Source organism: Ostrinia nubilalis, chromosome 16, assembly GCF_963855985.1.
Source record: "Ostrinia nubilalis chromosome 16, ilOstNubi1.1, whole genome shotgun sequence".
In the NCBI taxonomy this organism is placed as follows: domain Eukaryota; kingdom Metazoa; phylum Arthropoda; class Insecta; order Lepidoptera; family Crambidae; genus Ostrinia; species Ostrinia nubilalis.
The window spans coordinates 1438239-1461299 of NC_087103.1; the positions used below are offsets into that span (position 1 = coordinate 1438239).

Consider the following 23061-nt stretch of genomic DNA (forward strand, 5'->3'; position numbering starts at 1 on the left):
ACAGTTGATATATGAAACCATGTAATATAGAGCGAGGCAATTATAATTTTAGCTAATAAAAACATTAACTTTACTTCACCGTGTCTTGTTTCCGACACTACACCTTTTAAAACGTTTGTCCAATTTCGAATTATCGCAACACTGAAGTTTATTAATAGGTACTTTGGAGATGGTACGATATACAAACACCACTAGATTAACGTTTACCAATCGTAAATACAATAAATGCTTCTTAAAATTAAGTTTTTATTTATTTTACTTTGCTTATACAACCCTGACGCTTGAGCTGCGAGGTAGATACATTCTGATCACAAAAAAATTGCGCTCTTATGAGCGTAGTATTACGGTGCCATTTCGAATGCACCAGGTTCGTTGGAAATTTTGCATTATTATTATTACCGTTAAAATGTCGGCATCTGATCAATTGCGATTTCTGTTGCTACTATTATGTATTCTGTGCTAATACTGCTGTACTGTACTGTAAAGTTTCATCAAACTCTGTTCAGTAGTGTTTGCGTGAAAGAGTAACATACATCCTGACATCCACACAAACTTTCGTATTTATAATATTAGTAAGACTAGTAAGAAGTAACATAGTAAGATGAATTATTTTAGTTATTTGTTTAATAACAATAATATTTATTTATTTATTTCTTAGCTCTGTCTGATAATGGATCTTGAGGAGTTGCAATGGCCACCTCCATTGCAACTCCGTAACAAAACAATAGAACCCTATGGAGTTTGGGCTTGTGTATTTCGCCTTAACGAATATTTCGTCGCTAAATGATATCCAGAGTCCGATGATGGAGCTGCAAGGGGGCAGATTTTTTTTCACTATGTTGACTGTCTTTATTTTGTACTTAATATAATATTTTACATATTATACCTATTCGTGTTTCATTATTAATCGAATTATAAAAATCTTTAAAAGACTAAATAAACTCTATTAAAATTTTAAATTAATTTATCAAGTTTATTAACCGTATTCTACCTTAAAATTAATTACTTATATCAAGTCTTAATACGGTCACGGTTCAAGATTTTTTTGTCCATTTCGGCGTTCTTTTTACTCTTTTGTTCGTTGCGTTGACAGTTTTCAGCTAAATTCGCGCGGAATATTTTTGTGAAATGGCTCTTAAGGCTTGGTATTTCTGCTAAAGTAGGTATTTCGCGCTGTCAAAATCTGCGCGCGCAATACTTCGCCGAAGACAGCGCGCCAAAGAGCTCTCGCGGCTACACAGTATAGAAATACGCAGTTTAGAATTACGCAGTTGGTTAGGTTAGGTTGACTTCCTTCCGTTCAAGCGTCACACTTACAGCACTTTCTAATACAAATCATATCCAAGTGATACAAATTAAAACAACTTTCAAAATTTTTGGGAATATATTTTAGAATCGAATAAATATAGAATATAACTGCCAAAGTAAACACGGTTCAAAGAGGCGTGGCGTCACCCGACCTTCCGGAAGTTCCGCGCCGGCTAAAAGAATTTCAAGATTACGTCACCCGACCTATCGGTAGATCCTCGGGAGCTTGAGCGATTGGAAAAACATTTTATGATCAGTTACTCGTAGTAGCGATTATTTAGAGCTTGGATAATAAATTATAGTTGTTGCAATTCACAAAGCTTTCGTTCGTTCGTTCGTTTCAGCCGAAAGACGTCCACTGCTGGACAAAGGCCTCCCCCAAGGATTTCCACAAAGACCGGTCCTGCGCCGCTTGCATCCAGGTACTTCCCGCGACCTTTACCAGATCGTCGGTCCACCTAGTGGGAGGCCTGCCCACGCTACGTCTTCCAGCTCGTGGTCGCCACTCAAGAACTTTCCTGCCCCAGCGGCCATCAGCTCTTCGAGCTATGTGCCCCGCCCACTGCCACTTGATTTTAGCGATTCTGCGGGCTATGTCAGTCACTCTGGTTCTCCTACGGATCTCCTCATTTCTGATTCGATCACGCAGGGAAACTCCACGCAACGCAGGGGAACACAAAGCTTTGCATGTGGTTAATTACATTAATCAGTACACGCATCAATTTTGTTCAGTCTTTTTGTTTATTAATAAATAAAAATATCATACTAAAATTGCATACATATTTGTTTGTATTGGTCTGGGTGTTTTCTTTCCATAATTTATGTATAACGTATGTACGGGGCTCTGTATCGAAAATCACTATGAGCAATAAGCATCACACACGGTTACCTGGAGTGCATTACCGCAGCAAAAAGCTTGCCATCTTAAATGAACGGTATATATCGAGGTTTCGTCAGTACAGTTGCGAACAAAGGTTTGTGTAGTGTAGTTGAGTTGAGAGATCAGATTATTGAAATAATAAAACGAACATTTAATTTTTTAAATACATTTTAAAAATAATTTACATTACAGATAACAATGAGAGGATGACATTGCAAGGTGGTGCCAGTCCAGTCTTAAATCCGTTGATATATGGTGCATCTGCCATGTTTTTGGCTAAAAGATTCTTCTATCTTGCAGCTTAGACTTTTATTACAGACCTTAGACAGTATTTTTGGAAAACTTTTACGCATGGTGGAGGAAGGGACGCTCTAGAGACTCAAGTCCAGAAGGAGTCACATGAACTCCAAGTTTTAAATCCCTTGACATCTGCTGCATCTGCCATCTTTTTGGCTAGAAGATTCTTCTATCTTGCAGCTTAGACCTTTAGCTACAGACCTTAGACAGTATTTTTGTGAAAATTCTTACGCATGGTGGAGGAAGGGACGCTCTAGAGACTCAAGTCTACAAGGAGTCATATGAACTCCAGTTTTAAATCCGTTGACATCTGCTGCATCTGCCATCTTTTTGGCTAGACGATTCTTCTATCTTACAGCTTAGACCTTTAGCTACAGACCTTAGACAGTATTTTTTATTATTTATTTGTATCAGTGTGCTCTTCTAAAGAGTGTAAGACCACAGAATATTAATAAGTACTACGCACAGAAGTTTTACTTCGCGAAGGTATTAAAAAAATGTATGCTCAACATCATTAACAATATGGTGTAATTTAGCCTGTCTCAAGAGTCAAGCACCATTTTGTTGACAAACGTCAGTGATCGGCACTGCGCCGAATCTATAGGGCTGACTTCGGTAAAATGATGTGACGTGAGGTGCCAAACTGTGGAAAATGGCGGAGGAAATACATGATTTAGCATGAATTATTATGAATACTATTAACTACTTATTTACCTCTCAGTGTCTTGAGGCAACTTAAAAAAGTACATTTTGTGTTTTTATTATTATTTAGGCAGTTAAATACTGCACAGTATTTAGTACACCATTTTCTTTATTTTCTTCCATCATACACAAGAATACGCGTGCGTGAGTCAATGTTCGCTCGTATGTGAGGCCTTGTCGAATAGTATCTTGTAGGTGGGCCATCGTACGTGTTTTGTTTTCGATGCAAACTCGCGGAGATGAACAGGCCTGGTAAGACGATTGTATGTAGGTAGGTACTATTAAAATGTAATTTTAACTCATTGGTTTTGTCTCATATTTGAGGAATGTACTATGTATCATGAGTAGAGTCTTCGTTTAAAAGGATGCGAACGATTTAAATTTCAATAGGTAGACAAAATTGATAATTTTTAATAATCAAAAATTTAAGCTTTCTCCAGTAACACTGATATTATTATACTGTGACTCATCAAAGTCATCATTGTCAAAAATATTGACAAATCGCGAACTGTCACGGCCAAAAAACTGACACGCGTCCGTCCTCCGTAAGCGCCACCGCGCGACTGATTGAGATTGTCCAAGCCGTCATGGACGATTTTTTCCACATTTTTTAACATAGTAACTAAATAAGACGCAAAATAAAAATTTCATCCGTTAAAAGCCCTCAAGTTATTTCTGAACTTTAATTTAGTAAAAGATTTAGAATCTCAAATCGCTTATTTTAAAAATAAAACCATAAATAGAAAACGAATAGAGGTAACTTTGGGAATTTATTCTATCGAGTCAACTTCATCAAATCGTGTTTCCATCCGTTAATAGCCCTAGAAAATATCCTCAACTATGCCCAAAAAAAATCTTAGCCTTTAATTTTACTGTTTAGTGCCTCAAAAATGAAAAATGAAAACCTTATTTTCGCCATTTTCTCTGCTACCCGGCCTTAAAGTAAAGAAACATGGGACTCAACGCGACATATTTGATATTAGGATGTAATGGAATGCGATAGTTTAAAATCATCATCAATCAAGGTACAATACAATTTGCCGTCACAAATGTCTAATAGATTTTGATAGAGAATTGAGAAACGATATTTGTAGAAGGGGGAGACTTCTTCTCGTACTTGACCGTTTTTTGAAGGTTGTTTATCGAAGTTGAGCTGTAAATGGATTTTAAGAATTTCATTTAAAAGGTATTACCTACCTAATGTTTTTTTATAATCTAAAATGTGGATACCGTCTACTTAATTTCGGAGACGTTAAAATATCAAAGGTGACATTCAAAAGTATCTAGAGACAGTAAAAATGCGATAATTGAATTTCGGAAAAAAAATTCCAATGTGCAAACCTTATGTGGATTTGACAGTTTTTTTTGTAAAAATCGTCGGTATCTATACTATAGATGACCCACGCTGAACTGTCCCACCAAACTCAGTGACAGGGGGGCGCTACCATCGTTCAACTATATGGTTTCCAACATCGCAAAAATCGGAACCAGCGATCCGGTATTGACGGTGGCGCCCCCGCCCCACTGTCAATGTCATGCATAGGACAGTTCAGTATTTTGGAACTATATCCCAATTGATATCAATTTCTTTGAACTTATCTGTCAGCGTACCTATTTGTCGATTTATTCTAGTCTATTACTTGTATTTCAAGTCTGCCTGTCAGGCACAGAGCACTAGCACATCAGACTATTTTTTCAAACGGCACGTAGATGTGTTTGTTTAGGTCGAGGTGATGTCCCATGAAGAGGCATGTCTGTGTACTTATCTTTGTGTACTTATCAATATTTCTAACCCGTGGGGAGTAGGCCAAATCTTAAATTTTGGTTGGCCTCTGGTAAATTGGAGAAGGTGGTACCTACTTACTTCTGCAGTGAAGACTAACGCCCGTGTAAATGTAAATTCATAGCTGGGCATTAATTCGTTAATCCGTTAATAGTTAATTAACGAAGTTAACATTTCTATTAACACTAGAAAGGCCGCCGTCCCATTTTTGTCCCACTCGTGAGTTTGATCGTCTCTAACTTTTTTATTTTTCAACGAAAGTCCATGAAAGTTTTTGACTTTTACTGATTTATTGAATTTTATCATTTTTTAATGTTTTTGATAATATAACATTAATATATTTTTTTTTAAAATCGGTTTTACCTAGAAGCGCCACTGGGTCATTTTTGTCCCACCCTAGCATTTGCCATAATAATTCGATGAAGAGTCCTTGTTTCTAGGAGATACGAAAGCGGAGAGGTGAGGAGAGTTTAGGTGACTCGTGACAATGCAGAAATGTAAATATATTGTACTAGTTTTTGCCTGTGACTTCACCCGTGAGAAATTAAGTTTATCATAGAAAGACCTAATTTCTTGACACTTATCGTTGCTTTTTGACCAAATAACTGAATATTATTGTAAATTATAGCCTATATTATGTTATTCTGAAGTATTAACAATAAAAATGCAAAGTTTTATTAAGATCGGCTTAGTATTTTTTGCGTAAAAGAGTGAAAAAACATCCATCGATCTAACCATGAATCCATACTCACTTAGTTCAAGTTCCAGGCATATATCCACCCATTCATTCTTCCTATCCATTCATCAGTCCATCCATCCTTCAATTCATCAATATTTATTAACTTTTACATTTATCATATTAGTAGGAAGGTGGCTTCTAGACATAAGACAGTTCATACATTGTATGATTTGATACATTTTTAAAATGTGTGACTTAAATTTTTTTTAATATTAAACGTACATACTTTTCATTGTAATTGGTAAAAAACTTCACTGTTTGTGTACAGATAACAGAAAAATAACCATACCTATAGAAATTCCTAAACACATAGTACACCATATAGACAAAAAACCATACAAAAAATCTTTGTGCAAAATGTGCACTATTATTTGTAAGATATTTATTTTTCCTTTTAAAATAATAATGACTAGTTAAAGTAGTAATTTCATTGTTTTAATACAGTATAACACCACGTAATATGCGACTATTTTTAAATGAAACCAAAAATATCTGACTTCTAATAATTGAAAATTAAAATTGAATACATTTATATTTTTAAAGGAATAAGTACATATTGATATAACTACCTACTAACCTTTTTTTTAAGGATACTACAAATAGTTTTAACCATAATATTCATGCCTGAAACTAAAAAATGTTACAAAATATATGCTGGGACAAAATTGACCCAGCGGCGCTTTTAGGGGGGTCGTAATCTTCGGCACTTCTAGTGTTAACGGATTAACTTTTAAGTTAACTCAAAAAAAATTTAACGGACTCGTTAACTTCCGTTAAATTATCCTAAGTCCGTTAATCGTTAATCCAGTACCTACTATTTACCAAAAAGATACAGCAGGCACGCTAAAAAACGCGTTCTGACAAACGTACGTTCGGGCTTCTAGAACTTCCAGAACCCAAAACAACAGTTTTTGTAACCACATCACCAACGCAACGATACAAAAAATTCAATTTTTTTATTTATTTACAACATAATTTAAGACCAGTTCTCCTCAACCGAATGAGCTGAAATTTGGTATACTTACTTATGTAAGTACGATGACAATGCAATGTTATGGTACCATTGAGCTGGTCTGATGATGGAGTCAGGAGGTGGCCATAGAAACTCCTAAATGAAACGGCGGAATCGCATCGAATTTGGGTTCGTTGGATTTGTCTTTTTGAGCACTTTAGTACTAGATGATGTCCAGGGTCCTGATGATGGAGTCAAGAGGTGGCCATAGGAAATTCCTAATCGAAACGGTGGAAACTTATCGAGTTTGGGTTTGTTGGATTTGTCTTTTCGAGCACTTTGGTGCTGAATTGTATTGTAATTGTACCAAGGTTCTGAGATTGAGATACCTACAACTAAAAAGTGTATAATAAAATTATAATTAAAAAAAACTTATTTTAAAACAAGCTTTTATTCTGAAATGCAGTTGTAGTAAAACGAAAAAAAAATTGACTTAACTACTTATGCAAGGTTCAAATAATTTCGAAAGCTTGTAGCGCAAACATAAAAGAGGAATAAATTCCATGCGCGATACAAGCTTTCGAAATTATTTGAACCTTGCATACAATATGCTTTTTAAACAGATACCTAATATAATTTTAAGCTGCATTTTACACTTAATTTTAAGCTGCATGTGTCAAATAAGGCTGTATGTTTCTTTAATAAAGATAAATAAAATAAAATAAATATACAGGCAATGAATTTTGCTTAGTTTAGGTATCATTAATTACTTTCGCACACTAACCTTAATTTTATTGAAACTAAACTTGTACGTGTTTAAGCTAAGTTTTTATACAGTATTAAATTTTATTCTTATTCTTATTTTTTCGTTTTATTATTACGTGTTAACGGATTAACGATTAACGTTAACTTGCGTTAAATCTTCCGAAATGTAACGTTTTAACGTTTAACGAAGTTAATTTTTTTAGTAACGGTTTAACGATTAACGAAGTTAACTATTTGATTAACGGTGCCCAGCTATGTGTAAATTCACAAACGATGCTTGCTTGAAACAAATTAATGATGTTTAAGCAGCAAATCAAACGCACAGCGTTGAATAGAGCTCTGTAATTGATTCGTGTGTCACCCTGTGCGTCCACGCGCACTATGAGACCACATAGTAATGTTTCAACCAGAGATGTAATGGATATCCGTAATCGTAACCGAATCTTTCGGATATCCGAAATAAAAAAATATCCGAAACCGTAACCGTAATCGATTCAAAAGTTTCGGATATAGGCAGTTTAAATTGTTTTTGTATAGCATCTTAAGTAAAGGCATAACAGGCTTATTTACCCTTATAATGCCATCTAGCATAAATTTTTATTTTTTATTACTTTGTATTCGATGTAAAGTGTAAGGTCATGAATGAACCGTGTTTGACGACTATTGCAAATTGCATTCTAAAGCACAGATATCCGTAACCGTAACCGAAACTTTCGGATATCCGAAATAAAAAAATATCCGTAACCGTAACCGAAACCGGTATAATATTAATCCTACATCCGTAACCGTGTCCATAACCGAAACTACATATCCATAACATCCCTAGTTTCAACGGGGAGAAGTCGATATTATTTCGAACTTCCCCTATAATCTAATTAAATTCGTTGCGGGTTCCAAGACAGTAGCTATCTCCCGGCATTAACCCAACCTTCACTGGCGGGGTCTCTGACATCCTGGTTATACAGGAGTTAGTTCCACTAACTAGTGTGGTGGGATAAGTCCCGTTGATGATGACTTACCTATCTATAGAGATGCAGACGAGGATGTTGGAAGACAGATAGAGCCCGAAGGCTCGCACCACCAGCAGTAGCTTGCAGAATAGGTTCCCAACCAGCCACGCGTTTGTGTACTTCCAGCCAATCTGCGAACAAAATAATACATTTTGGAACAGTTTGGAAAATAATTCAGCTCAAGTGATGAGGCCAAAGAGTTTGTTATCAAAACCTTATCTAGCAAGTTTTGCATTGTTTTACAATTGGTCTTTTGCTATTCCTGGTAGATATCTACGATAAAGCAATGACATACTATAAAAACATCTTATCAATAAAGAGATACTGTGGTGTCTCGCTGGACCTCAATTTTGCGTGTATTGTGGGCTTCGAGGAATCGTAGATATACCTAATTAATACTCGAGATTCGGGGTAAAAAACAAGTTGTATTACCATTGAGTTATAATGTACTACGTACTAGAGAAGACATGTCAACTAGACTGTTTCTGGCACGCAAACAGGTCCATGGACCGAAATTCAATTAGTATGTGCTCAGCGGTTGCTGTGACAACACGCTTGAGTGCAGTTTTGTTTTTTGAAATATGCCATCCTATAGACGAAAATACTGTTCAAATAACTCCAGATACATATTAAGTAAAAATCAAGGAATGACTTTTTACCATTAAGTTGTACATTTATGCACTTTAAAACACTAATTTAATTTTAATTTGTTAATTACAAGGCGTCACCGCGGCGGCAGCCATTTTACGAAAATTTCAAAGAATAAAAATCGCAGACTTGACACTGACGCATAAATTAGTATACGAAAGGAAGGTTAAATACAGCAATAAAAAGAATTTTTTAAAGATTATAAGCACTTTGTATTGCACAAATTACTAATAGTCCCGTCCAGCCCCTTGTGTTTAAGCTAAATAAGCTTGGGTTACGGGTGGGCTCACACAATAGTCGTGCGGCATCATGGATCAAACTTGTTTGAATCTCACTGCTGTTGTTCGTATGTGACTGGTTAGTTAGTAAATCACCCTAACTATTGACACCTAGCTCACGAGATAGGCTAAAATTATAATAATTGTACAGTGTGTCTGGTCACCAGTGTCCGACCCGTTAGGGCGCAATAATATGATCAATTTAATCGACAAATCCAGAATTAAAAAATTACAGCTATTTTATTTTTTTTAGTTTCTGAGTCCGGATGGATTCATTTATTTACCAAATCTACCGATGTACAGGACCTATGAGTATTTAAAAAGTGATTCGTTCGACAGCTGAAAAAGTAAGCAATACGTTGTCATCAAAAGCTTCCATTTAAATTTCTTAGAAACACTTGAACGTAAAAAAATGATGCTTCTTTTTAGATTTTTCAATGTTACAAAAAACTAGAAAGTTTTACATTTTTAGATGCACTAAGTCATTACCTAAAAACTGATATTCCTTGGCTTTAAATCAACTAGTCTAGGTGCTAGCTACACAGGAGATGCAGCGGTGAAAAGGAGAGGTGGGAATAGTCCCGTAACTTCTACCTCACAGCTATTATACGTGTACTCAACCACTGAGTTAGTTAACAATAGAGACAATAAAATAACTGAAAGTTTCTGACTTTCAGTTATTTTATTGGTTCTGGAATGAAGGCGTGGGTCATCCCTAGCTTTGTTCCTACCGTGACGAGTGGGAATTTTTCTAAAATCTCAAGATGGACTGACTGAAGATAGCAGGAAGACGCTGGGTGCAGGCCACTATCAACTGGGCGATGTGGAAATCATTAGAGGAGGCCTTTGTTCAGCAGTGGACGTCCAGTAGCTAAAATGATGATGACGATGTTTCCTTACAGTATCCAATTCAATAGGCAGAAACTAAACGTAAACGAAGTGTCGCCTCTGTAATGGTAGCATTATCTATAACTCATAATATTTCGTGCGCTGTTGGATAACAGTTTTAAACTAGAGATGGGTAATTTTTTTATCGAATTAGAAAATACCAGTTAACGATTCTCAAGGCGATTATCGATTACATTAGATTTTAATCGGGAAGAAAAATAATTAATGGCTTAAGCATCAGTATGAAGCCCATACGCACTTGTAGCACAAGTAACACGATTAGCCTCAGTCCCCTCAGTTGTGAATTCGGAATCGAAAGTTGTAATTTTTAAATCGCATCACAGAGTGAAGTAACTAACACCAAAAAACGGCAGAGCGAAGTGATTTCAAATGTTTCAACTGCTACGTTTTGTCACTTGTCTAGGAGGGCTAATTTTAGTCTAAGGGAGGGGAGCTTAGATTGCATTACAGGAAACGCACAATATAATAAAAGAAAATAATGTAAGTAGCTGAACCTTTTTGCTATTGAGCACCATGAAAATTTAACACAATTTAGCCGATTTCTTTATTTTCACAATCGATTCACAATGTCTATGATGAGGCGACCGCAGGAACGTCACTATTCGTGCAATCCTATCAATGAAGTTCGACATTTTCTGGTGCAGATTTTATCGCCCATGGACCTATAAAAAAAGTCGGACGGATTCTCATCAACAAAATACTGTGACATTAGGATATACCAGCTCGCCTGTACGTACAGGCCGGCACGCACACATTCATACCCTGATACACCACTTCGAGTGCAAACTTCACACAGTTGACACATTTACGCGGCGAAAAAAAAACACAAATACGACATGTCTTGCGTGGTGAAATTGTGTAAAAACCGTTCTGATCGAACGAACAAAAATCAAGGAATCACATTTCACAGGTAAACTAATAATCTAATCACTTATTTCCCCGATTTTATAAACATTAAAATATTAAAATCAAACGTCAATCACCCGACAAAATAATACGTCAAAGGCCAGTGTTCTCAGTTATTTACGTGGGAAAATTACCCGAAAAGTGGGAAATCTATAATTTTAAGACTTTTTAGGTGTTTATTACGCATACTATTGAAATAAAATAATTTATCATAATAACTGTGTTTTAATGGGATATATTTTCGTAGGCAGATTTGATCCTTCCCTAGGGGGTGGAACTGCGAAATTCAAATTTTCTTATATTTTTGCAAGTCAGTGTCAGGTTGTATGTTAAAATCTATCAGAGATAATAATATTGATGATACATAAGATTATGATTACGTAGGTACACAAGATTGATCATTTGTAACTGCGTGAATCGTACCTGACACTGACTTGCAAACAAAGTAAGAAAATTTGAAAATTTCGCGTCTTACTCAACGTATTCATCTTTCATCCTTTTCAAATGGCACGATATAATTTCGTTTACATTTCCAAGTAACATATCTGCCCATCTATGTTTTTCTTAAGATAAATGGGTAAAATGTTTTGGCTAACATGGCATCCCTAAATTCACTCACACAATAGACAAACGCCAAAATTTTGCGTCACAGTTTTGTTGTAGCGCGAGTTCCGTCCGCCTTTTTTTATAGGTCCATGTTATCGCCATAAATTATGAAACTTGATAGTCATGGATTTGACTGACAGCTGTCCGTCAAATTCCCGCCCCGCACCCCGCACTGTACATATTTTGTTCGCGATGTCTGTTCTATACGTAGTAATATTACTTCAATGTGTATTACTTACATTATTTACATTAACTTATATTATTATTCAAAATATACAAATTCGAGTCGTGAAAATTCATAAACTTACGTGAAAAACTGAGGGTCGTGCGAGAAGAAAAACAAAAGAGTGTCGATATTCGGCGATGAAAAAAGAACGCAGTTTTTCTTAGTGGCCAGCGTCGCGCGGCCAAGGAGGCCGTACCGAACATAATTATTATGGTTAAATTGATACCATGTAGCTGGGGATCGAATCCCAATAGTTATTACTTAATTATTCCTATCGTTGATTGACGCTTAAAGTAGTCATATACATAATAATATGATAAATGTATCCATGTTAATGTTTATATCATAACAACATGGATTTTCCTCGAGGATGTGGAAGTTATGTCTAACAATAATAAGAGTTTAAACGTGGCCGCGTGGGCGATTGTACAAACTTAGTAAGTAGGTAATTGGTGTTAAGTTGGAACAGCTTATTAAAATTATGAAAGAAAATTACACATTTCTTTCGAAACGTTTACTTAGTTCGTTACGTTGTTCTTTATTTTTGGATTTTCTTCACTAGGAAAACATTTAACTTTAAAGTTTGTTTAAACTTCAACTTTAATATAATTATTTTGTTCGTCTCGTACATACCTACATTAGTGATAAAAGTTTTACAACAAATAGAAATGTAGGCAGTTTTAGTTTGCAAGTAATGAATGTAAGTTTTGCAGACTTAAATGAGAATATTTAGTTGAAGCCAAAAGACAATGCCGGAAATTGGCGTCTTTTTTTTTCGCGCGGCCATCGACCAAACTTTGTTTTTTGATTACAAAATAGTGTAATAAACCAAACTTACTATGGCATGTATACCTCTAAACTCAGTCTGAACTGAGTTACGAGCATTAGAAGTTTGATGATTTTCATACTAGATTTGCTTTTTTCGCGCAAAGTTTTGTAAGAAATTGCAACAAAATAGTGAGATTGTATGTGTAAACAAACAATACCATCCATTAAAGGCTCCAGACATCAGTGTGGAGCAGAATCAGCGCAATAAAAAAATAGCGCAATATTTTGTTGCAATTTCTTACAAAACTTGCGCGCAAAAAGCAAATCTAGTATGTAAATCATCAAACTTCTAACGCTCGTAACTCAGTTCAGACTGAGTTTAGAGGTATACATGTCATAGTAAGTTTGGTTTATTACACTACTTTGTAATCAAAAAACAAAGTTTGGTCGATGGCCGCGCGAAAAAAAAAAAGACGCCACCTTCCATACAAAATCTGGCATTGCCATTTCACGCGTACAAAGTCGTAGGGAAAGGTAGTCTAAACTAATATTGTTAAGAGGAAAGATTTCATTGTATTGAATAGAACAAAAAAAACATTAGAGTCCCTACATTATCCCTGATGATACTTAGACTTTATATTTTCAGAAAGGTCGGTACCAAGTTCGCGGGGTGTGAAGTTTTTAAATTGGGATTTCTCGTCTCAACAGTAAATAAAAGCACCAGCCAGTTATATTATTTGACACAAAAACAGAATAAAAAACAGAACAAAGGGACTTAAAACTATACACGCATATTTTTGTGCCAAAAAGGCGCCCGCTCAGCATTAATCAAGCCACGCACCCGTGCATGCACGCGTGGCCCGACGCTGGTTTTCAGCGGTTTGTAGGTAATTGGATCACCAGCAGCTTGTTTCATTGCACAACTCCTGGCATCCCGGAAAGCTCTCTACGGCGGAGTGCAACGCGAGTTTTGCAATAAGCTGAGTAACCAAGTGCTTCGTATTGTATGAATAAACAGCGACTTCAGAAACTTAATTTGTTGAAGCTAAGTATTGGATTAAGTAGTAAGCTTTGGATTGATGTTTGCTTGCCAACACAAAAGATGTTTACGTTATATTAAGATTATTTAATGTATTATGTAAGTTAAATATGTTAAATTTTATGTTTGTTGTGAAGGCTGATTTACACGTATTAAGTAGTTAAGTAGGTAACTAAAATTTAACTTAATTTTAAATTATCAATTGCATGTAAACATAGAATTTAGAAGCAAGTTGCAAGTTTATTAAGTTAATTAAGTTAACATCTAACTTGTATTTGCACTTAAACATGCAATTTAATCACTTAAAATGAAGTAGAAATTTAGTTACCTACTTAACTAGGTACTTAATACGTGTACTTAAAATCAGCCTTTATTAATAAAAATCTGTGAACTTTTAAGTTGTTATCTTTGGATCAATACTTGAACACGAGCGTCCAACCAACCTCCAACATTAATAGTATTAAATTGATTGCAATTCTCGTCCCGCTAAACAAAACACGTGCCCATTCCGTTAATCCACTTAAGCAACTTGTATTCCATTGCGCAACGTTGTTGCGTACAACGCGGCAACGTCGGCAACGTTCGCAACGTTCCTGGAATAATGAGCGAGCTAATATGGAGCTTGGTGGAGTGCAGCGGGTTTCGGGAAATGTACGCTTGGTGATTTCGGCGTAATTATGCGCTTTCTATTGTTTGGTTGATTGAATTAATCAGTCCTGCTGAAATACCGGCCCGTATAATGATATTGTTTTCTTAACAAATGTTTGTGAAACCCTTTTGATGGTACCTATTTGCGTCTATCTGGTTGGTTGTTCTAAATAAATAAAAGAAACTCGAATCAAAAGTTTAGTGTACCTACTTTTTTGTCGCGCTCTAGCTTAATCTAAGATTCAATTAAGTGTTCTTATTAGGAGTTATTGGATGTGTAATTAATTATAGAGATACACATTTTCGTTTTTAGCTAGTAAGCTACTTGAATCAATTCTTAAGTGGGATTCCTTTCGTTTTGTTTTTGTTTTAGTGCGTGTCTATATTAAACTAGCGGCCGCCCGCGACTTCGTGCGCGTAGACCCTAGGGGTTGAATTTTGCGCGTCGTTGTGAGCACTCACGTTTTAAAAAGAACCCACCCCCATGCAAAATTGGAGACTCCTAGCACTTGATTGACTCTACATTTTAGTTAGAAAACGTATGGGAAAATGAAAAGGGCTATTTTTAAGGTTTCCCCGGAAATTATTCGAATTTTCCTCGTCGTAAAAACCTTTCTTGAACTTCAACGAACATTAAAAAAAAGAATTGGTAAAATTGGTCCAGGCTTTGTTGAGTTATGCGCTTACCAACACATTTTGCGATTCATTTTGATATTATTGTTGATTAGTACGTGGTGCTTAGTTCTTTCTTACCCAACTACAGAAAAGTGGGTTATGTTTCCTCAGTCGACCTGAAATGTTAGCCTACATTAAACTGGGCTTATGCTGAAGTCTGCGAGTTGGTTGCGTAATCGAATATTTCATATTAGCTTTGATATAACTATGTTTCAACTTCAACAACTAATTTAGATTTGCTTGAAAACTAGGAAGTTAAATTGCGCACGCAAATGTTTATAATTTCAAAACTAAGCACAATAAAATTGGTTTATGTAGGTACCTACCTAACGTATAACTATTAGTTTTATTTTATTTTAAAGACTAGTATTCATACTTCGTATACTGTATTTATTTTAACTGTGGAAACTTTGGTGATTTCTGTCCTATTTTTTGTGTGATTATTTGTACGGGACATTTTGAAACGGGATAATGTATCTAAAGAATTTTTATGGAGGCGTAATGGGTAATTTAATTTTTCATTTTAGAAGACATTCCAAACTTTTAATCAGTAGGTAAATATATTTTTTCAGTTAACTAGATGAGGATTCTTTCAAGTTTTTAAAATGCTATTAAAAATAGATTCGTCACCAAGATGTCAAAACTTGGGCAAGCCAATATTAAATTAAATTAATTAATAATATTATTTTGTCAATGAAGTTAATCAAATAACTTGGAAATAATTTAATTCATAATTCAGAAAATTTTTCATTGAAAACCTGTTGCTTTCAAGCTTTTTTATTTTTTGCTTTCATCTATTTCGCTACTTGTGATAATGAAATAAATCAATTCTACAAGATGAATTTTATTAAATTCGGAGCTTACATTGTGACTTTATTATCCAAAAAGCTTACTTGTGCTTACCTTGATTTGTAATTGAATAGATTTTTACTAGCTTTCCCTCTTTCTTTCCAAAACTGGTCAAATTTTGTCACTTTGCCAGAAACTTAACCAAAAAAACAAAATCCAAAGGAAATAATTTAATTATGCCACCAGCTCACATCAACTTCTCAAGGGAAATTACGCATTGTTGTTATATTCCATAAATAGCGCACATATTACAAAAATATATTCCATGTTTTGATCCGTCGTTATTATTATGTTATGATATTATGTCGTACCCATTTGAAATATTTGAGGAAAAAATATCTACTTTTTGGCACCTCGGAATATGTGGAGCGAGTTCCCTGTTGCTATAGGAATGTTTTGTTATAATACAATTATGTAGGCGTATGGTCCATACGGTATGGAAGATTATACAAAACATTGTTTTACTAGTAGGAGATTGGTATGAATTATTGTTATGGAGAAACAATGGGTAGGTAGTAACAGGGTTTTAAATGATGAATGACCTCAATATAATGTCCAAAGATACATAAACCTTTACAAAATTATTGGCTTAATTGATAACCGCCACAGAAACATCCGTGGTCTAGTCTAGTCTTAAATATTAGACTCCTCGATATTTAGGTCATAGGTTCCATTCTCTGATGGGGCATACAAATAGAATAACTAAGTATACACTGTCAACCTGATAATGAACATGATTGTCAGAAAAAAATGATGGGGTCAAACTTAGGTATACGGGCCTATGTTATGTATAAAGTATGGCACCGAAAATCATGGGAAGAAGACTGAAAGAAAATATGTCAAAAAATTCTCGGATGTAATTCTTAATTTACAGCCGACTTTAACCAAACCAACATTAGAGCAATAAAGAATTTGAATTTTCGTAAAAGAATTACCTACATCCGAGATAAATTATGTTATTGCACATTGTTGTTAGTTTTCACATTATTCTAGCTAAAGTCTCGATATCAAAAGGTTAAAGATGCCTTGTAGTTACTTTTTGTAAGAAATATGTAATTTTCCTTTAATCTGTTGTTTTTGCGGAATGGGCCAAAGGGAAAACATCAGTATTCGACTGATGTTTAAATGTTTTTAATAATTAATTCTTACTAGGGTAGTCTGATGGTCGTGTTAAGAGATTTTTTTATTATATTAAGAAGCGCAAGATTTTTAAAGCCTTTATAAAGGAAACATGAGCAAAATACAAGCGTGGGATGTATGGAATTAGCTGTGAGTGACGTCACCACAACACGTTTCGTTTCAGCGTGTTGAGTGATATTACGAAATTCCAAATAATAGGTATGTATTTTTGTCTTAGATATTTTAGAGAGTCTAAACACGCTAAATGTGTAAGTCAAAAACAAAAATAAATCAGAAGTAGTAGTAAATTTTTTATAGCCGGCTATAGTATTAAATATTTATACAGGGTATAATTAATACATAGGACAATCCCCCAAATATGGGAATTTCACCATGTAGGTATACTTTTTAACTCATCCTGATAACACGGGTTGGGAAACGGCAGGAAAATTTTATGTCGACGATTGAAATTCCTTAAGAAAGTTTTTAAAAGGGAATTTCAATCCTGCAGTAAATCTACGTAGTAAACGAGCGAAGGTTCTCGAAGCCGAGCCGATTAAAGTAGGATTGACTTGGAGTTTATTAGTTGAATCGACATCTGAATGTCCCAAGATACGCTTAGAATACGTGAAGCTCGTCTATTGCAGAGATGCGTTCTAGGGATGCGATAATTTTTGTTGGAGAAACGATATTCGAAAGTAAATGAAAATCTATAAGTACTCCTATACTAATACTCGTATTATAAATGCGAAAGTAACTCTGTCTGTCTGACTTGCTTTCACGCCTAAACCTCTGAAGCGATTTTTGATTAAGTTTGGCATAGAGATAGTTTGAGTCCCGGGAAAGGACATATGATAGTTTTGTCCCGGTTTTTGAAACAGGGACGCGCGCGATAACGTTTTTCTGTGACAGACAAAATTCCACGTGGGCGAAGCCACGGGCGGAAAGCTAGTATAAAATACTTTGTCTTAAATATTAAAAATCTCGAAAAATATGTTGCTAAGAATCTTGACTTGGTAAAAAAGATTTTTAATTTACCTTTCCGTCGCCCGCCAAGCGCAAATTAGTGAGTTCAATAACCACCTGGAAGAGTGATTTATTTTATACATAATATTTTAAAGCTTTTTCAATTTCCAACACAAATTGAAGTTTGAATGAAATAAATGTAGATTTTTTTATGGGACAAGATTATTTATTTATTTATTTAACTAGCTGACCCCGCGAACTCTGTTTCGCCTTAAAGGCAATAAATAAGCCATCGCAATTTTTCCTTATTTGCTCACCGTTTAGACCTACCCTGGACTACGACAAACATTTTAAACCCAAAATCAGCTCAATCGGCCCAGCCGTTCTCGAGTTTTAATAAGACTAACGAACTACAATTCATTTTTATTTATATAGATTAGGACAACCAACAAGACAGACACACATTCAAGCAGAGGGGTTTACATACATAATTTTGTCTTAGGACTAGGTGCTATCTTAATTACAGGCTGCCACGGCATGCAAAAGTGGACTTTGACAGAATGTGAAACTTAAACGTACAGCTGATTTTGACACAATATTCAATTTAATTTATTTCTATTATTATTAATAAGTATTTGTGGTTTCAGACTAGTTCAATCTGAAATCTTTCGATTTCAATCTGAAAATTGGACTTATCTACTTATACTTATCCTGAAAATCAGTTTTAAGACGCTTCTGCCAAAGGGTCATCCTATTCATTATGACCTTCTTAGGGGCCTCTTGGCAAAGATTCAATTAATCTTTTTAATTTCATTAGTCCCGATTATCGCTAAGCATTTTTCGCAGAAGGGCACACAAGCGTTGCAAATTTGTTTTGGTGTTTTTTTGAAAAAGTAATTTGGTGTTAAGTATTTTCTGTTTTCTGAAGAAATGGTCCGGATTGTCGCATTCTGTGAAAAGTAATATTTTGTGTTATTTTTGTTTATTTTCCGAAACGGAGCGGTTCGTCTTGTGTAAAGTAATTTATGTTATTTTTGTTTTTCAAAGAAACGGACCGGTGGGGTCCGTTTATAAATCTTAACAACCGGCTACTAATTGTGTGGAACAGAGTGATGCGGCTGGCAGAAAAGACACTTATTTGCATATAAATTCAATTTATAGTTATTTAATCATTCGCATCTCAAACTAATTTGAATAAATCGAATTGCCTAAGGCGGGAATTGAACCCACGCCTTTAAATTTATTGCGGAGTTAAAATTACAACCATAACAGTACGAAATAATGGTACGAAAAAGAGACCATAGAGAGGGGCCATAGAGTATAGAGCGTACCTGAGTTGCCAGATATAGTCTTAGCAACCGGTCGCCTTGCTGTTGTATTAGTACAATTAGCAACCGGTTGCTAAAATTCGTAATACGCCTGCGGATTGTCGAATTCCGCGCAATATTTTGTGTTATTTTCGTCTATTTTCTAAATAAACGGACCGGATCGCATCCCTGTCTCCGAACAGCCAATTTCACGGGTGACACGCCTATTCAGCTCGGATCAATTTGCGTGCCAGTATAATGGAGAGCGCAAATAAAATATTCAGAACGCAAACATCCAGACAATACTCGAGGCACGCTCGCGTTTCGTGTCGATTATTATTTACATATCGACGGCCGAAGTTGCAAACCTCGTAACTCTATTTTTTCATAAAATTTTATTTGTAACTCTGAACACATCCGTGGAAAACTCTTAGATAAGTTTAGTAAGCCGTTACAGCTTAAAATTATAAATTACTAACTTTTACCCGCGGCTTCGGCATAGTTCCTAACATTAGCGCGTTCAGTCAAACAACAACAACAATAAATACCTTACATATTAGTAAAGTATAGATAAAATCAAAACTAACCTTCATCCAAAAGTTTTTGTAGTGAAGTTTTTTGTTAAGATTATGAGGTTTGACACTTCAGCCGACGATATGTGTACTACTCTATACAAAATTTCCAGTAGCAATGGAAGATTAAAAGTAATATGGGGACGTGTTTAAGTGGTACTCAGATTATTTAACCTAGTAGGTATAGCGAAATATGATACAAAGCTGAAAAACAACCGCTTTCAAGAGCTCAGTTTTTTCAAATACCTATATGTATACAAAAATATTCTAACCATTTCGTATTTTTCGTTTGACGTATCCGCCAAAGGGGCACTGTATCTAATTGAATTTATATTTGCAGCCGGGAAGCCTTTTTAGATTGGCGCGAATTCGTTCAGTTAGAGAGGCCATTCACCGAAACAAAGGCTGAAATATGCGGAGCGTTCACCAACTGTGCTAAAGTGGCGAAATGCCGAATTCCCGACGCTTAGTCCGGAATCCCAACTTTTGGTAACATTTGATGAAAGAATAACTTTCGATTTGTTAAACGACCTATCATTTTGTTGAACAAATAGACGCTTAAAACTGTTTGGGATATTTTTAGATTATCTCATTTCTACGTTATCATCTAACTTCTACTATCGTTTTATAAAATCAAATTCTTTATTAGTATGTAGGTCCTTTTCAGGGCACTTATTAAATACGTCCGAAATATAGCTTGCCCTACCAGTACCACCACTTCAGAACAATATGTTGGTTGGTCTTGAGAACTAGCGGAAAAAAATCTTTTTGTGCCAAACTAACGCCCGTATTCACAAACATTACTATGAGGTCTCAAAGTGCGCGTGGACGCACAGGGTGACACATAAACCAACCACAGAGCTCTATTCAACGCTGTGCGTTCGATTTGTTGTATCACTTAAGCAAGCATCGTTTGTGAATACGGGCGTAAATGTTTTTGAGACAACCTTTTTTGCTCGAAGAGGGTTTTGCAAAAGCGCAATCTCAAGCTGCGGCTAAAAACGGGACTTACCCTCGTTACAAACGCTGTGATCCCTTTATACCCAGGATTTACAGCCTGACCGCCAAAAAAACCTCTACAGTATAGGTACTGTGAATTGCTAGACGATGGTCCCAAATAAAAGTACCTACTATTTGTTAAGAAAAGGGTAGCAGGCTAATAAAAATGTATCATATTAGTATAGAATATACTGTAATAGCTCCATAAACGCGGAGAGCACTGATGAGATGCGCTGAATTGTAGTAAAAGTTATGGAGTAAGTAGTTTGTGGGAGGTCTATAACCAGTAGGACGTTTGGGTAAACTCTACTGTGTAAAAATTTTGAGGAAATCTATCGAAAGAGTGTCTCTCTTCTAAAGGACTTTTTTGCAGAGTCATAGGTAATCCCATGGGTTTAATTTAGCAAGACAATAGTCAATACAGTGCCACGTGTAGGTGTGAGACAGCCCACGCTGAGTGCTTGCAAATGCATGTGCCGAGTACGTGCATTGTCATATATCCACCGTGGTCAGTCATCCATGTGCGGTATTGCTGCCATTGTTGGAAAATTAGGGCTTGTTCACAGGGAGTCATCCCATTTTTTGCAGGATCCCGTTTAGTAGTTATGTGTTTTAATATTAACGTTCCCACGAACATCCCGTTTGCAGTGTCCCGCAAATAACCGATTTGATCTAATTTGTAAATTCGAATTTCAAATACACATTATTGTGTTCACTCGACAGTCCAGTTATTATTGGATCCCGCAAAACTGGATTGCCGTGGGAACGAGCCCTTAGTGAAAATTAGAGATGTAAATTGACTGAATCTGACCGGTCACGATGGTCAAATACCATAAATGACCAGTCAAAAACGATCAAATTCAGTCAATTTGACTCGATATTACTGTACTACCATCGAATTATTTATTTATTTAGGTACCCAATTTCTATGCAATTTTAAAAATGAAGGAACGTTAATTTGTAATAAATTATGAGAGAATAAGACGTCATCAAAGTTGACGTGCGCAGCGATGCGACATTGCCATTCACCTATAATGCATGTGAGCGGGGTGCGAGGCAATTGCATAGGGAAAGAAAGAGAGCACAATAAATCATTACATAACACTTATTTTTTCCATTTAGAAGTTGTAGACTCACTGTAAAACGTTTAACTAAATCATTACAAACCACTTTTTTAATTCAATTATGATGTCGTAGACTTTTATCGATCACAAAATCTAAGAAAAACTTAAAAAAGTACTTAACTATTACTGAAATCAAATTGACCGAAATTGACCGTTTTTGACCAATTTGATCGTAAATGACAAATTCAGCCGCTTTGGTCATTTTCAACACTAGTGACGAGAGACGAAACGCTTTGTGATTTAGCCGAAAAATATTATCCCATCAAAAACAATACTTGTCAAAAAAACCAAGTCTCGCAACTCAGTTGTTCTACGGTAAAAAGTTGTGAGATCCATGTAATACCAAGTCCAGGCCAGGAAATCTTTAACGTTTTACATAAATATATTGACTTGGCCATCGCACTAAATAATTTAATTTACACGTGTTTTCATGCGATGGCCAAGTCAATATATTTATGTAAAACGTTAAAGATTTCCTGGCCTGGACTTGGTATTACATGGATCTCACAACTTTTTACCGTAGAACAACTGAGTTGCGAGACTTGGTTTTTTTGACAAGTATTGTTTTTGATGGGATCTCATTTCTTTTTGTATTTTGTAGACAGCAGTTATGTGTCTAGAAAACTGGACCGAAATTGAAAAATTTTACTCGACTTGGCGGTTGCACTACCGTGCCCCCAAATCTCATTTCTTTTTGTATTTTGTAGACAGCAGTTATGTATCTAGAAAACTGGACCGAAATTGAAAAATTTTACTCGACTTGGCGGTTGCACTACCGTGCCCCCAAATATTTTAGTTTTTCCTTGATTCATACACCAAACACTACTTATATTCCAAATTTGAAGCTTCTAGGTCTGCTAGAAGTGCCTTAGAGTTTTGATGATCGGTGAGTCAGTGAGTGACAAAATTAAGTAACTTTGACCCGTTATAATTCTTAAACTACTGGTTCAAATTGAATGGAATTTTAAATATACCGTGTCTTTACA

At 35.5% G+C, this 23061-nt stretch overlaps 2 protein-coding genes across 2 annotated transcripts in view; one reads left to right on the forward strand and one right to left on the reverse strand.

The window, feature by feature from the left end:
• The window catches only part of LOC135079223 (uncharacterized), a 369397-nt gene that overhangs the window by 141681 nt on the left and 204655 nt on the right, over positions 1–23061 (forward strand). The gene's annotated exons all lie outside the window — the stretch shown is intronic.
• Positions 1–23061, reverse strand: part of LOC135079220 (adipokinetic hormone/corazonin-related peptide receptor variant I-like) — a 196105-nt gene that overhangs the window by 102328 nt on the left and 70716 nt on the right. Inside the window, exon 2 of the mRNA XM_063973808.1 lies at positions 8446–8567. Within this exon, the coding sequence (XP_063829878.1) occupies positions 8446–8567 (122 nt within the window). The remainder of the gene's footprint in view (positions 1–8445; positions 8568–23061) is intronic.